The following is a 12,960-nucleotide window of genomic DNA, read 5'->3' as shown; positions in this document are numbered from 1 at the left end:
ATGGTGTTTGACTGCAAATACGCCGCCAAACAAACGCCCATGAAATATAAATAATCGCTATTTTCAAACGGCGGCCAGGCTGGAGTCAGAGAAATAAAGATTAAAATTCACTGAATCAGGGTGTGGAAAATCGAAACAAATTTCCAGGATTCCGCAGGCAGTGTAAATGCTGAATTTCATCCGGGATAACGTAGCAACCTTCCCCTCAACAACGCAGCATTTTATTTTCTTGTCGTTGTTAGAAAGTCATAGAAACTTAACCTCTACAGAAGGGTATCGGAGGAGAGGATGGTCTTTAAATGTGTGAAAAAAAATAAACTGATCAGTTCTTTCCAATCCTGAGTGCAAGACTGGCTACTTCCGAGCTTTGCGTCTGATTCCTTAATGCTGGAGTAAAATATATACAGTGAGAGGGCAGTTTTTAATTCAGGATTAAATCAATTACAATTTACAAAATTGAAAAGGTCTGGGAATATCTCTCCTCCGTTTGGTACAGTTCCCGCTCAAGTTCGGTTTTGTTAAATGCAAGTTCCTATCAAACTGTAGGTTACGGGGTTTTATCGTTTTCTAAAAGAGAAATGCACTTTCAGAGGCAGTGTACACTGACTGCACAAGAAATGTCACTCAAGTATCTCACTACATTTCTGCCAAAATAGGTGTAAATTCGTGTAGTCTTCACAAGTGTAGCCCTCAGCCCGAAGTTGCGTTATAATATAAGCAGGGCTGTTATAGACTAAATGTACAGTTCATTCCAGACTCCTTGGAGAGTTTCCCAGTAGCTTGTGTGCAATATCAGTGCAAATAAATTATATTCTTAATAAGAATCTATCGTCAGTCTCGCAAGGTGCGCGCCAGACGTCTGTGGAGTGAGGAGGGACGGTCTAAAAAAACATCCTGTGAAGAGTATTCACTATTAATTAGTTTAATCAATTTGGATCTTAAAGGAAGTTTTAAGTGTTTAAAAATTGAGAGGGGGGGGGGGAACTCCGCTCCCCACACACAAAAGCTCTGAAACAACATCTTGTTAGGGAGGAAGCCTGGTTACTTTTGGTTCGACTTCCAACTCTTACCCTGCGAAGTCGAAGTGTCTCGCACCCATTTGCGGCTGCATTATTTTAAATCTATATGAATTTTGTCTCCGGATTAAATGTGGTTAGGAATTTTTTTTTTTGTAATTTACACTCTGCTCTCCGATCGATCCGACACCTCTTATTCAGTGCGCGGTAATTTTTCACGCTAGCTGCAAGGCGCTGAGATAAACCCCTCTCATTAGAGGCGGCTGCGAAGGATTGCTAATTTGTCCAAACTGTCAGAGCCGTGTACAACCCCGGGTTAAAAATAAATCACAAAATAAACTGCACCTTCCGAACCTAAGCCATACATCATTCTGTAAGGATGTAGAGGGGAGGGGGGGGGGGGGTCCAAACAAAAATATGCTTCTTCTGTAAACACTTTGGGAGGGGTGTGTGTGTGTGTGGAGGGGGTAGGGAGGAATAATAATAAAAGCGTCTAATTTGCTTCAGCTAATTTGGAAATGTGTTGCAAATGGGGCTCTTGAAAATTACGTTCATAATTAATTGTGCAAATTTGTTTCGATTAAATAAAAATAACACGTACTGAAGAACTCAATTACCATTAATTAAGCTTGATATCCTAATTTGGAAATTCTGTAATACAAACCAGCCGTTTTGGAACCGGTTGTGAGAGAGAAGACTGCAGCCCTTGGGCTCAGCTGAGCCCTTGGAGATTTGAAAATCAGAAAAAGAGATGGAAGCGCACAAGGTGCTAAATTAGCTCCGTGATCTGCACTTATTGCATGCACACTCCCCATTACTGCGCCTTTCTGTGTGCAACTTAATATTCAGGGCATGGGCGCCTCGTCTAGATAGCAGATTTATCAAATGGGAAAATGAATGTATGATGATCAGTTAAATTGAAAATCAGCGCCGGGATGACAGCTCGACCTGACACCTCCGTAATTAGAAAGAAAAATGATGGCGTCCGATGCATAATAGAGCAAAAACAATTTGCACTGTCCCATAATGATCCAGCGTTCAAATTGAAAATTTCTCTTGGTATAAATTGAATTCATAAAGTATGATTCATCGCGGACACATCTCCCGGAGACTGCGAGCTAGATCGATTGATAGTTTGTCTAGAAACAGCTTCCTCCTCGGGCTCAGCAGAAAAAAAACCCTATTGAGCCGAGAGCCGCACCAACATTGGACTAAACTGCTTAACTAAATCACTAATTCACCTTAAGGACATGTGTCTGCTAGCGACCGATACTCGGCCTCATTCACAACCGCAATCATTATAGCTGTAAATAAATAAAACATGAGCTATATGGACAAAATGAACAGCTGCAAATTGAAGAAAGGAGGCAATTTATTGCTGCCAGGGAAATATTTCACGTTATTTAAAACAACATAGCATTTTAAACGCCGGGGCTTTTTTTTTCTCCCCTCTCGCAAGATTATATTTTTCCACCTTTTGGTAACAAACGGATACAGAAATGGCAAGCGTGACTGCTAAGGTCAGGGATTTGAGGCGAGACCAGTTTTAGGGACACCGAGACAATCATTTTCCTATTAACTGAATTTGTACAGAATGCAATTTCTACCCAGAGAGTCTTAAGTGACGTCCGTCTCGACACAAATTCTCTCCTTTTTTGATCTAATTATTTTTTTCTCCAAAAGCTGATGCATCCTGCAGAGCAAATATCACAGGCACCGAGCGGAAATTATGTAAATATTATTAAAGAGAACGGGAGCTCAGAAATTCATCTGCGCGCACCCAGAACTAAGCCTGTCTTATTATTATATTCAATTTATTTGCAAATAAAAGGGCCGATGACCAGAAGGGATCAGCGATATTTAACTAGGCTGTAAACATAATTCCACTGTGCACAGACTCGACAAAATTAATGGTTTTAATAATTGGGATTTTAATTCCCAGGGAACTGATGTGGTTTACACTGCATAAGTGCCCTGTAAATTGAAGGGGATTGGCAAGGGAGGGGTGATGGGTGAGGAGGAGGGAGGGAGGAGGGAGGGAGGAGGGAAGAGGGGAGTGGGAGGAGGAGGGTGGGAGGCAAAGCTGGGTGCGAGTTTCTGGCAAAGTTTTTTTTCCATACATCCCCCCCCCCCCCACCCCCACACCTCTTCCCCACCCCCCACGCCTTGTCCCCTCCCTTCCTCTCCTCGCCCCTCTTTCTAGCGGTGCAGCTGTCCTGAATCTCACAAACTCCCCCCTTGGGTCTCCTCCCTATTAGAACAAATGTGTTCTTCTTTTGTTGAGGCGCGTTTGCTTTCCCTGTTCTATTACAGGCGACACATGATCAATAGGATGATAACACCAGAACATCAATATAAGCGACAGAACAATGAAGGATATCATCGAACATCTATCTTAATATAGCCTGCTACAAGATACATGACAAAGAAAACCTCATGAAAATTCCAGCCCACGATTTTCCATTTCACAACCAATTCTGCACCGCCAAATATGCACGCACACACACACACCTCATCCTATTATTTTCCAATTTCAATTTTATGCCCCAGCCCTTTCATGCTAATTCTATTATTGGAGGAACTTGTGTGATTTCATATCACTATAAAATCGGTAATGTGTAATAACCCTTTGGGCTAAACCCGACCTCGGCTGCCATCGGGAAAATAATCACTTTCATATCAGTTCGCGGCAGGAAGCGGGTAGGACCGCGGCCCCTCCGGCTTCGCCAGAGATTCACAGCATTTTAATGAATAAAGGTCTTATAGCAATAAACACAAACACAGTCTACCCAGAGCAACTCGGCTCCTGTGCAGATATTAACACTGACAGATCACAGACAAAACAGTGGAGGTCTTTTTTTTTCAAAACAGAAACATTTATTTATAAAAAAAAGTTACATCATATATAAATATTTGATACATTTGTTTGGGTTTTACACAATGAGAGCGGAGAGGATTCTTGGTTTTATACATAGCGTCCAGACACCGATGTTAACCGTGTGTGTATATTATAAGATAAAGTGTTTTGGCTCGGCTTTCGCGCGAAACAGGGCTGGGTTAATATCTGAACGCATCCCTGGCCAGTGAAGATTCACAGAGACATCCACCTGCATAGCAAACAAACTAAATAAACTGACAGGACATGTTTATCTAGTGAATTACACGCGAAAGTCCTTGTTTCCCATCTTTCTCGTCTCTTTGTTTTGTTGTGTCTGCTTTGCAGATGTGATGCTACTTTATTTAGTCCATGTCCACCACATCTTCACACTCTGTCGTGTGTTCTCGGGGGCAGTTTGTTTTTACCGGCTCGGGGGAGTCCGGCTTCTGTTGGCTTAGTTCATCGGGACTCTCCGAGGCCGGAGCCTCGCTGGACTCCGGCTGGCTGGCGTTCCTGTCCAGATAGTTGGCTTTTGTGGCGTTGGGAGTCGTGCCGGGGTAGTTGGCCTGTGCGGGGTTCGGAGTTGCCGCCGGGTAGTTGCCGGCCTGTGCGGGGTTCGATTCTGAGCCGGGACAGCTGGTTTGTGTGGAGTTTGAGTTTGTCCCGGGGTAGGTGGAATGCACCTGGTCTGTTTCTGGAGCTGGTGTGTCTGGCCCAGAGGGGGATGGAGGCTGGGCGGGGGGTGTCCTGATACTGGTTTGGGGTACGATGAAGCCCAGAGGCTGGGTGATGGGGTACAGAAGGAAATGTCCCTTCCCAATGACTGCCCTGGGGTTGGGCAAGGCCGGGAAGTCATAGTGGGCCTTACGCCGCGGCATGGTATCAGAGAGAAGACTTTCCACGCTGAAAGGGTTGCTTTTCTGATCACACTTTGTCAGGTTGGAAGAACGACCGTTCGTGCACAGGTAACTTTGAGGTTTGTCCCGCTGGCACTCCAGATCCGCGGATCTGCTGGGATTATTCTGGGACGCGGTTCTTTGGTGGTGGGAGAGCTTTTGTCCCGTTGGTTCACAGTTAGTTGCGGTTTGGTCCCTGCTGCTATTTGGAGAGTGGTGGCTGGTCTCGGCACGGAATGATTCTTTGTCGGGTTGCAGGTGGACCACGCTACTGTCCGACTCGGAGCCGGACGAGGCGATGCTGCAGTCCCCCTCCGAGTGCAGCAACTTGTTTTGGGATTTCAGGAGTTTCTTCTCTTGCTTTCGTTTCTTTTTCTCCATCTTCTCCATCTCCCTGCGGGCTATCTCCTCGGGGTCCATGGGCTCTCCGCTGCACGTAGTAGGGTGCGAGTTGTGCGCCGGTCGCCCGGGTCCTTTCTTGGTGTTTTCCTTCTTTCTCCATTTTGCTCTGCGGTTTTGGAACCAGACCTACATGCCGAATAATGAAAATGACATTACAATCGAATTTCACAGCATTTCTCTCCTCTGCGCACAGTTTCCGTAATTTTTTTTTTGTCTGAACAGATCATTTTCCTTACACTATAGACACTCTGACTGTAAACGCCAATGTTGCATTTTAATGGCCTGTTAAGAATTTTATTATTAAACAAGTAAAAATTATAATCTTGAAACGTTTTGTTAAACCACTTTGGAAATATTAATAGCACCAAACGGTTAATCTCCATTTTAATTTCCCTAAACAAAATAAAAGACTATATCCGAATAGAATATTTGCCCAATTTCAGTTTCCCCTTACGAAACACTTAGAAAATTTAGCCCTTTATCTTCTGGCGGGGGGAGGGGGGGGGGGGCGGGGGGGGGATAAATCACTTGCTGTTTGTCTATGGTTCTAAACTTTCCAATGTTGGTATTGAACGCGGAGATTGTTAGAAGAGGATAGGTGGCATGTTGCAATCTAACATGTTGGAATCACAGTTAAAGTTCTCTGTTCATGACCCGGGCAGCATCTTAACAGGGAACCAACTCCGGCACCTGTGTGTGGTGAGAGGAAGTTTTGGGAATCGCCCCCCCCCCTCCCCCTCCAGTGTAAATAACATCTTGTTTACACAACCAACACGGAAACCTGAATTAGGTTAATTGACAAACGAATTGCATTTAATCTCGCGTGTAATTCTATCAATTAAATCGATGCTTTGCCATTTCAGATGAAGCAGTTTATTTTGCAAACCCCGCGGTGGAGAGGTGGAATGAGAGCTTGAATCCGCCCCTCAACTTAGCAGTCTTCACCTCATCAAAAAAAACCAGTGGGTGGGGGGAGGGCAGGGGAGGGGGGTGGATGAGAGAACACAATGGAAGTGTTTTTTCTCTAAAAGGGAGTGCAAACTCAAATAATGCCGATGATCGACTATTAATAATCGGACAGTTCCTGGTTTAAAGTGTATAATTCTAACTTGCAATTTAGCACGCAAAATCTTCCCTTTTCCTACAGGAAATAATTAATAAACTCTTTCACCCTCACAGGTCCTGACAGAGAGCCCTATATTGCCACCTTCTACCCATTCTGCACAACACACACACACACACACAGATAGGAAAACGAGCATTCAATTATAAACACGACACGTTTCCGTTATACACAATCGAAGATTTTTCCCCCAAAATTAAAGAATTTAAACAAGCTTATATTTTAGAAAAATATCAGGTTCCCTCTGATCATCAAAAAAAGCACTCGTGTCTATTTTAATGCTGTCCCTTGTTAAACACGAATTAAACTGGCCAATAATCGTTTTACAAGGAGTTCTCTTTGTGTCGGTTCCAACTGTTCTGTCAATGAGAAGTACTCATTACCGTCTTAAGGGAAATAAACATTCTCGACTTCATCTAAACCTCACTTAACTACCCATCAACAAATTGGATAAAGTGCTTAAGAACAGGGAAGGGGTCAGGAGCGGCTATGCCTTTGGTGTGATATTTCTGCTCAACCTGTGCCCCAATCCCGTTAGTCTTGACTGTGACAATAGAATTATAATTTTAAATGCATTTATTTTTAACTAAACACTCGCCCGTTCTGGGATTTTTTTGACAGATAGTTGTTCCGTCCTGATTTGTACGCGCCCGAGTGTTTCATAATACATTTTTGGAATTAAGTTCCACATTTTTTCAATAAAAATAACCCCCCCCCCCCTCAAAAAAAAGAACCCAGCCTGTTGCAAATTTTGAGAGTGTGTACGATTTGATTATTCCCATCGCCCCATTGAAATGTTAGATGGCTTCTTCCCATTTATAAAGCTGTTTACACAGCTTTCCGTTTAAGAGTTTAGGTCCAGCCCCGCAAAAGGTAAACACAGCAGATCAGAGCAATTCTCACAACAAGAGTAACACATTCGCAACACCAAACACAATCGGTGCAGAATTCTTCAAGCCTGGTGTGTTTTAACCCGATCGGTGTTGCATTTCTTTTTTTTTAAGAACACTTGTACACAAACACTTCATTTTCTAAAACACAAAAATGGCAAAGCAATTTTGGACTGTTTAGCAGACTCAGAAAAGATGTGCAAATAATTTGTTTTAAACAGGACTACAGTCCATATCTGTAATACACTCGTTCCCCCTTTAATGAACTCGCATTCTAACACAATTTTGACTATTTAATAAGGACGTAATTACAGTATAAATCGTGCTTTAAATGTGTAAGATATGAATTTCACGCATTTTAAGGTTGACAGCAGCCCAGTGGAACTGCGAAATGTCACAACATTCGGCAAATATTGGACGCTGTCAGCTAGATTATTACAGTGCAGTCTTTCGGCACACTGGCCTTGTCAGGCTGTGTGTTTTATTTTAATGTTGGGTTGTAATTTTTTTTGTTACCTGGACCCGAGACTCCACCAGGTCGAGTCTCAATGCGAGCGCCTCTCTCATGAAGACATCTGGATAATGGCTTTCGTTGAAGGCTTTCTCTAATTCCTCCAACTGCCAGCCGGTAAAATTGGTGCGCGTTCTCCTTCGTTTGCAGCCAGGGGTGTCCTTTTCGGGATCGGACGAGTCTGTGACAAGAAAGGTGAAGGGGGGGGGGGGGGGGTGGTGATAGAGAGGGGAGGGGGGATAAAACAAAAGGGGAGACGGAGAAGTGGTTAGAATAAATGAAATAAGGGCGACCAGGCGGCTGAGCGTGTATAAATTCCTCGCTGGGATCACACAGCAGAGCCATCACAATACACAGGCCTTCTAACCATTTTTACCTGCACCTTTTTCAAAACTGGACCCGTTCCCACTATATTGGTCCAAATTCAGATTCCGTGCAGTTTTGTTAATTGTAGGAACGAAAATGGTTACAGTTCTTTCCCCCTCGCCCCTCTGTAAATAACCCCAATGTAATCGGCACTGGTGACTTGTGAGTGTGTTTGAATTTGTTAGGAGGGCAGGTGCATTGTCCCGGTGTATTATTGTTCTTCACGGGTTTTTTTCTGAAAGTCTTTGTACCGGAGTCCGGGAATCGATGCAGTTTCTCTCCCAGCGACTACAGAGAGGTTGCTTGATGGAAACAATATGTGCAGCTTTTTACAGGCGCAGACCTCAGCTTCGTTCCCACAGCATCGACTTACCGATTCCCACGGCTACAGAGTGCCCGGACACACATGTCCACCTCTCCATACACACTCAAAAACAAATACAACTGACGCCCCAGACATTCCGGGTAGATCCCGGTATATAACCAGCGTGAAAATCCCTCAGATACACACACACTGTTCTGGTTACCGTCCTTGTACTGTAGTTACCTGGCTATTGTACTCGTTCCCGTCTTAAACTAGATTTTTTTTCGTTTGTTGAAATAAATCAATAATCCCCTTGTTATTATTAATTTTTAATTAGTTTCTGCTGTATAATATAATTATGTTTGGCATTATCTCTCTCCCCCACCCCCCTCTCTATGGCAAACACCCAGGTCCAGTTCCTGGCCTGGCTGAAGGCCGAACACTTTCTTTACTCTCTCTCCTGTTTCTTGTTCTTCTTACCTGACAGTTTGAAGGACTGGCTCTCCCCGTTCACGTTACAAGCCGAAGGCATCAGAGGGGATGGGGTGACCACCGAGGCCGTGCAGGAGCCGCTGAGTAATCCGTCTATGGTGAAGGGGACGCTGGCAGTCTGGAGCTGGTGGCCCGCGAGTTCGTACACATGGTGGTGGGCGAGGGGGTAGTGGAAGCCTACCATGCTAGCCAAGGTACCCCCAAACTGAGCATGGTGGTGCTCTAGAATCCTGCTATCCATCATTTCCCTGCAGGGGGAAAGGGGGCGAGGGAGACAGAGAGAGAGAGACAGGGAGAGGGAGAGAGTGGGGGGAGGGGGGGGGGGTTGAAGGGGGGGAAAAACCTTGCACTTAAAGGATTTGGGTTAACTTTAAAATGTATGCAGGAAAAGTAGAAAAGCGGGTTGACATGCTAGTGGACGGGGAGGATGTGTCTTTACTTTATGAACATAAAGGATCCAATAATTAGTCCAGGCTTTGGGAATTTGGGACCAATAAGAAACGGTAATCGCGTCTGACGTCAGAGACGTATAGTCGGTGTGTGTTGGTACCAGTGGGGATGAAGACCGCTTGAAAGCGTTTCCATATCGATCGCTAATTATACATGACATCCACCTCAATAAACAATATATGAGCTGTCAAAACAATGCAGGAAGATTTGACGAGTACGGGCCCAGGCTCCCGCAGGTTGATTGCTACCTAGTTAAATACTAAACAGAGTACAGAGTAAACATATGCAATTTCTCAGCACCCACTACACAACGCAACACTAATAGATTTCCCCCCCCCCCCCTCCTCTCTCTCTCTCTCCTAAACATTGACCATCGTGTTGTCCAAGATTTTTTTTCTTCAAAAAAAAGAGAGAACGATTTCCTTGGTCAGCTTTTAAACTGATGTCGGGCCAATTACAGGGACACGTTGAGCGGCAAATAGACTGATCGGATAATAGAGGATTCATCAACTGCTGTTTCCAGAGCTGTCACAATGCATTTAGAAGAACATGATATTTCATCTTCGGCGTTTGCTCTAGACTGCTCTGTCACTATGAATATTTAAAGCTATCGTGACGGTGCCTTATATAAAAAAAGAGGGATCTTTAAAACTGTCATTCGCTCTTTATTGAAAATATCGACAACAATAAGTAAATATTGAATTATTAATCACAGGACGGTGCTAATTAAGCACAGGTCACACAAGTGCATGAGTGCAAAGAGTCATTTTTTTCATTATTTTCTTCCCATGCTCAAAAAAAAATCAGGCACTTTCTCTGAACCGGTGATTAATGTTAATGAGTCTGATTCCTGCTTTGTTCTAATTAAATTATATTCCCCATTGAAGTTTCTACACTCGCTCTCAATCGCCGAGCTGCAGGAGAGGGAGAGAGGAAAAAAAAACAATTAGACAAAGAATCGTTTTTTTATTAACAAAATAAAAACACCGAAATAAAACAAACAGTGACATGAATTCGTTCGGCTTGTTCCGTAGAAGGGCGGTAAAAGTACAAAGTTTCCTGAAACTCCTCAGTTTGAGGACTCTGACTTAAAGAGGAATGGGGGTGGAAGTGGGGGCGGGGGGGGATTGAGCTGCATTGTCCCGGGCCAGATCTGTTTATTGTTCTTTTGTAAGTGTTGCTTTGATGTGATGTTATTTATTTTTAAAAACCTTCCCCATTTCTGCTAACAGGACAATAGGCTGTCTATAAATAAACGGAAATCCCAGTCATGACACATTAAACCCAAATTGTTCACCAGGTTTTACCACCTCTCACCCTCCACGTGAAAACAACCCGAATGAATCCTTAAAATGCTTATTAAATTAGAACCCTAAGCTTTTCAGCAACATATATTAACCAGTGCTTTCCACTTACACCTTTCGTCCCCCACATTTTAATCGCTTTTCTAAAAAAAATTAAATTATTGTGCATTACGCTGAGGTTGGGAAGATTAATCTTTGCGCGTCTTTGGCGGGGCATAGATTGAATTCCATAAATCGATAGCGTGTCGCTTTGTTTGACACTTGTGTCTGATTGTTGTGTTAGGAGGGGTAGAAAAGTTGTTTAAATATTATTGCAAAAAAAGAAGTGGGACGGCAATCTGTTAGCTGTCTGTTCCTGCACAGGCTCCAGCCTGGAACACACAACACTGACCTCCTCACTCAGACTGACAGGAGGAGAGATGCTGGAAACGGGACACTAAACTCCAGTGTAATGGGAGGTGGGGGAGGGGGGGGGGTACTCGGATTTGGAGCAAGGAAACTTTGGGATAGTTTGGAGATGAGGAGCTGACAGGGACACGAAAGGGGGGAAGAGGGGGATGATGAGGGGGAGGAGGAGGAAGAGGAGGGGGAAGAGGAAGAGGAAGAGGAAGAGGGGAAGAGGGGGGAAGTGGGGGGGAAGAGGGGGAGGGGGAAGAAGGAGGGGGAGAGGGGGAGGGGGGAGGGATGGGGAAGGGGGAGGGAGGGGAGGGGGAGGGAGAGGGAGGGGGAGGGGGTACAGGGGAAGGGGGAAGAGGGGAGGGGGAAGAGGGGGAGGGGGAAGAGGGGGAGGGGAAGAGGGGGAAGAGGGGGAAGAGGTGGGAAGAGGAGGGGGAAAGGGGGAAGAGGAGGGGGAAGAGGAGGGGGAAAGGGGGAAGAGGAGGGGGAAAGGGGGAAGAGGAGGGGGAAAGGGGGGAAGAGGAGGGGGAAGAGGAGGGGGAAAGGGGGGAAGAGGAGGGGGTAAGGGGGAAGAGGAGGGGGAAAGGCGGGAAGAGGAGGGGGAAGGAGAGGGGGAGGGGAAGGAGAGAGGGGAAGGGGAGGGGGAGGGGGAGGGGGAGGGGGAAGGGGAGGGGGGAGGGGGAGGGGAGGGGGAGGGGAAGGGAAGGGGAAGGGGAAGGGGAGGGGGAGGGGGGAAGTGGAGGGGGAACGGGGGGATGGGGAAGAGGGGGAAGAGACGGAGAAAGAGGTGGGAAGAGGAGGGGGAAGAGGAGGGGAAGAGGAGGGGGAAAGGGGGGAAGCGGAGGGGTAAAGGGGGAAGAGGAGGGGGAAGGAGAGGGGGAGGGGAGGGGGAAGGGGAGGGGAGGGGGAAGGGGAGAGGGAGGGGGAAGGGGAGAGGGAAGGGCAGGGGTGGAAGGGGAGGGTGGAGGGGAGGGGAGGGGAGGGGGAGGGGGGAAGGGGAGGGGGAGGGGGAAGGGGAGGCGGGAGGGGGAAGGGAGGAGGGGGAAGGGGAAGGGGGAAGGGGAGGGGGAGGGCGAAGGGGACGGGGAGGGGGATGGGGGGATGGGGAAGAGGGGGAAGAGATGGAGAAAGAGGTGGGAAGAGGAGGGGGAAGAAGAGGGGAAGAGGAGGGGGAAAGGAGGGAAGAGGAGGGGTAAAGGGGGAGAGGGGAGAGGAGGGGGAAGGAGAGGGGAGGGGAGGGGGAAGGGGAGGGGGAGGGGAAGGGGAGAGGGAAGGGGAGAGGGGAAGGGGAGGGGGGAGGGTGGAGGGGAGGGGAGGGGGAGGGGGAAGGGGAGGGGAGGGGGGAGGGTGAAGGGGAGGAGGGAGGGGAAGGGGAGGGGGAAGGGGAGGGGGAAGGGGAGGGGGAGGGAGAAGGGGGAGGGGGAGGGGGGAGCGTGGAGAGGAGAGGGCAGGGGACTGGGGAGGGGGGAGGGGAGAGGGGAAGGGGGAAGGGGAGGGGGAGGGGGGAGGGGGGAAGTGGAGGGGGAAGGGGAGGGGAGGGGGAAGGGATGAGGGAGGGGGAGGGGGAAGGGGAGGGGGTCAGGTGGGAAGGGAGGGGAGGGGGAGGGGGAGGGGGAAGGGGGAAGGGGAGGGGGGAAGGGGAGGGGGAAGAGGAGGGGGAAGGAGGAGAGGGGGAAGGGGAGGGGGAAGGGAGGAAAGGAGAGGGGAAGGGAAAATAGAGGGGGCAAGGGGAAAATAGAGGGGGCAAGGGGGAAAAGGAGAGGTGAAAGGGGAAGAGGAGGGGGAAGAGGGGAAAGAGGAGGGAGAAGTGGCAGAAGAGGAGGGAGTGAGGGTGGAAAGAGGGGGGAAGAAGTGGTAGGAAGAAGGGGTGGGAAGAAGGGGTGGAAATCGGGTAAGGGGGTAGGAATGCATTGGAAGGGGATAGGAAGAAGG

General features: G+C 47.3%; 1 protein-coding gene across 1 annotated transcript; it reads right to left on the bottom strand.

Moving 5' to 3' along the window:
* Nucleotides 1-4,256: 4,256 nt before the first annotated feature.
* On the bottom strand, nucleotides 4,257-9,122 carry uncx (UNC homeobox). Its single transcript, XM_078239862.1, has 3 exons — nucleotides 8,867-9,122; nucleotides 7,722-7,897; nucleotides 4,257-5,318 (listed from the first exon to the last, which is right to left on the bottom strand). The coding sequence occupies exons 1-3, from the start codon at nucleotides 9,120-9,122 to the stop codon at nucleotides 4,257-4,259; spliced, it is 1,494 nt and encodes a 497-aa protein (XP_078095988.1).
* Between the last annotated feature and the right edge of the window lie 3,838 nt (nucleotides 9,123-12,960).

Source organism: Mustelus asterias, chromosome 23, assembly GCF_964213995.1.
Source record: "Mustelus asterias chromosome 23, sMusAst1.hap1.1, whole genome shotgun sequence".
Taxonomy (NCBI): domain Eukaryota; kingdom Metazoa; phylum Chordata; class Chondrichthyes; order Carcharhiniformes; family Triakidae; genus Mustelus; species Mustelus asterias.
This window is presented reverse-complemented; position numbering and strand designations above follow the sequence as displayed.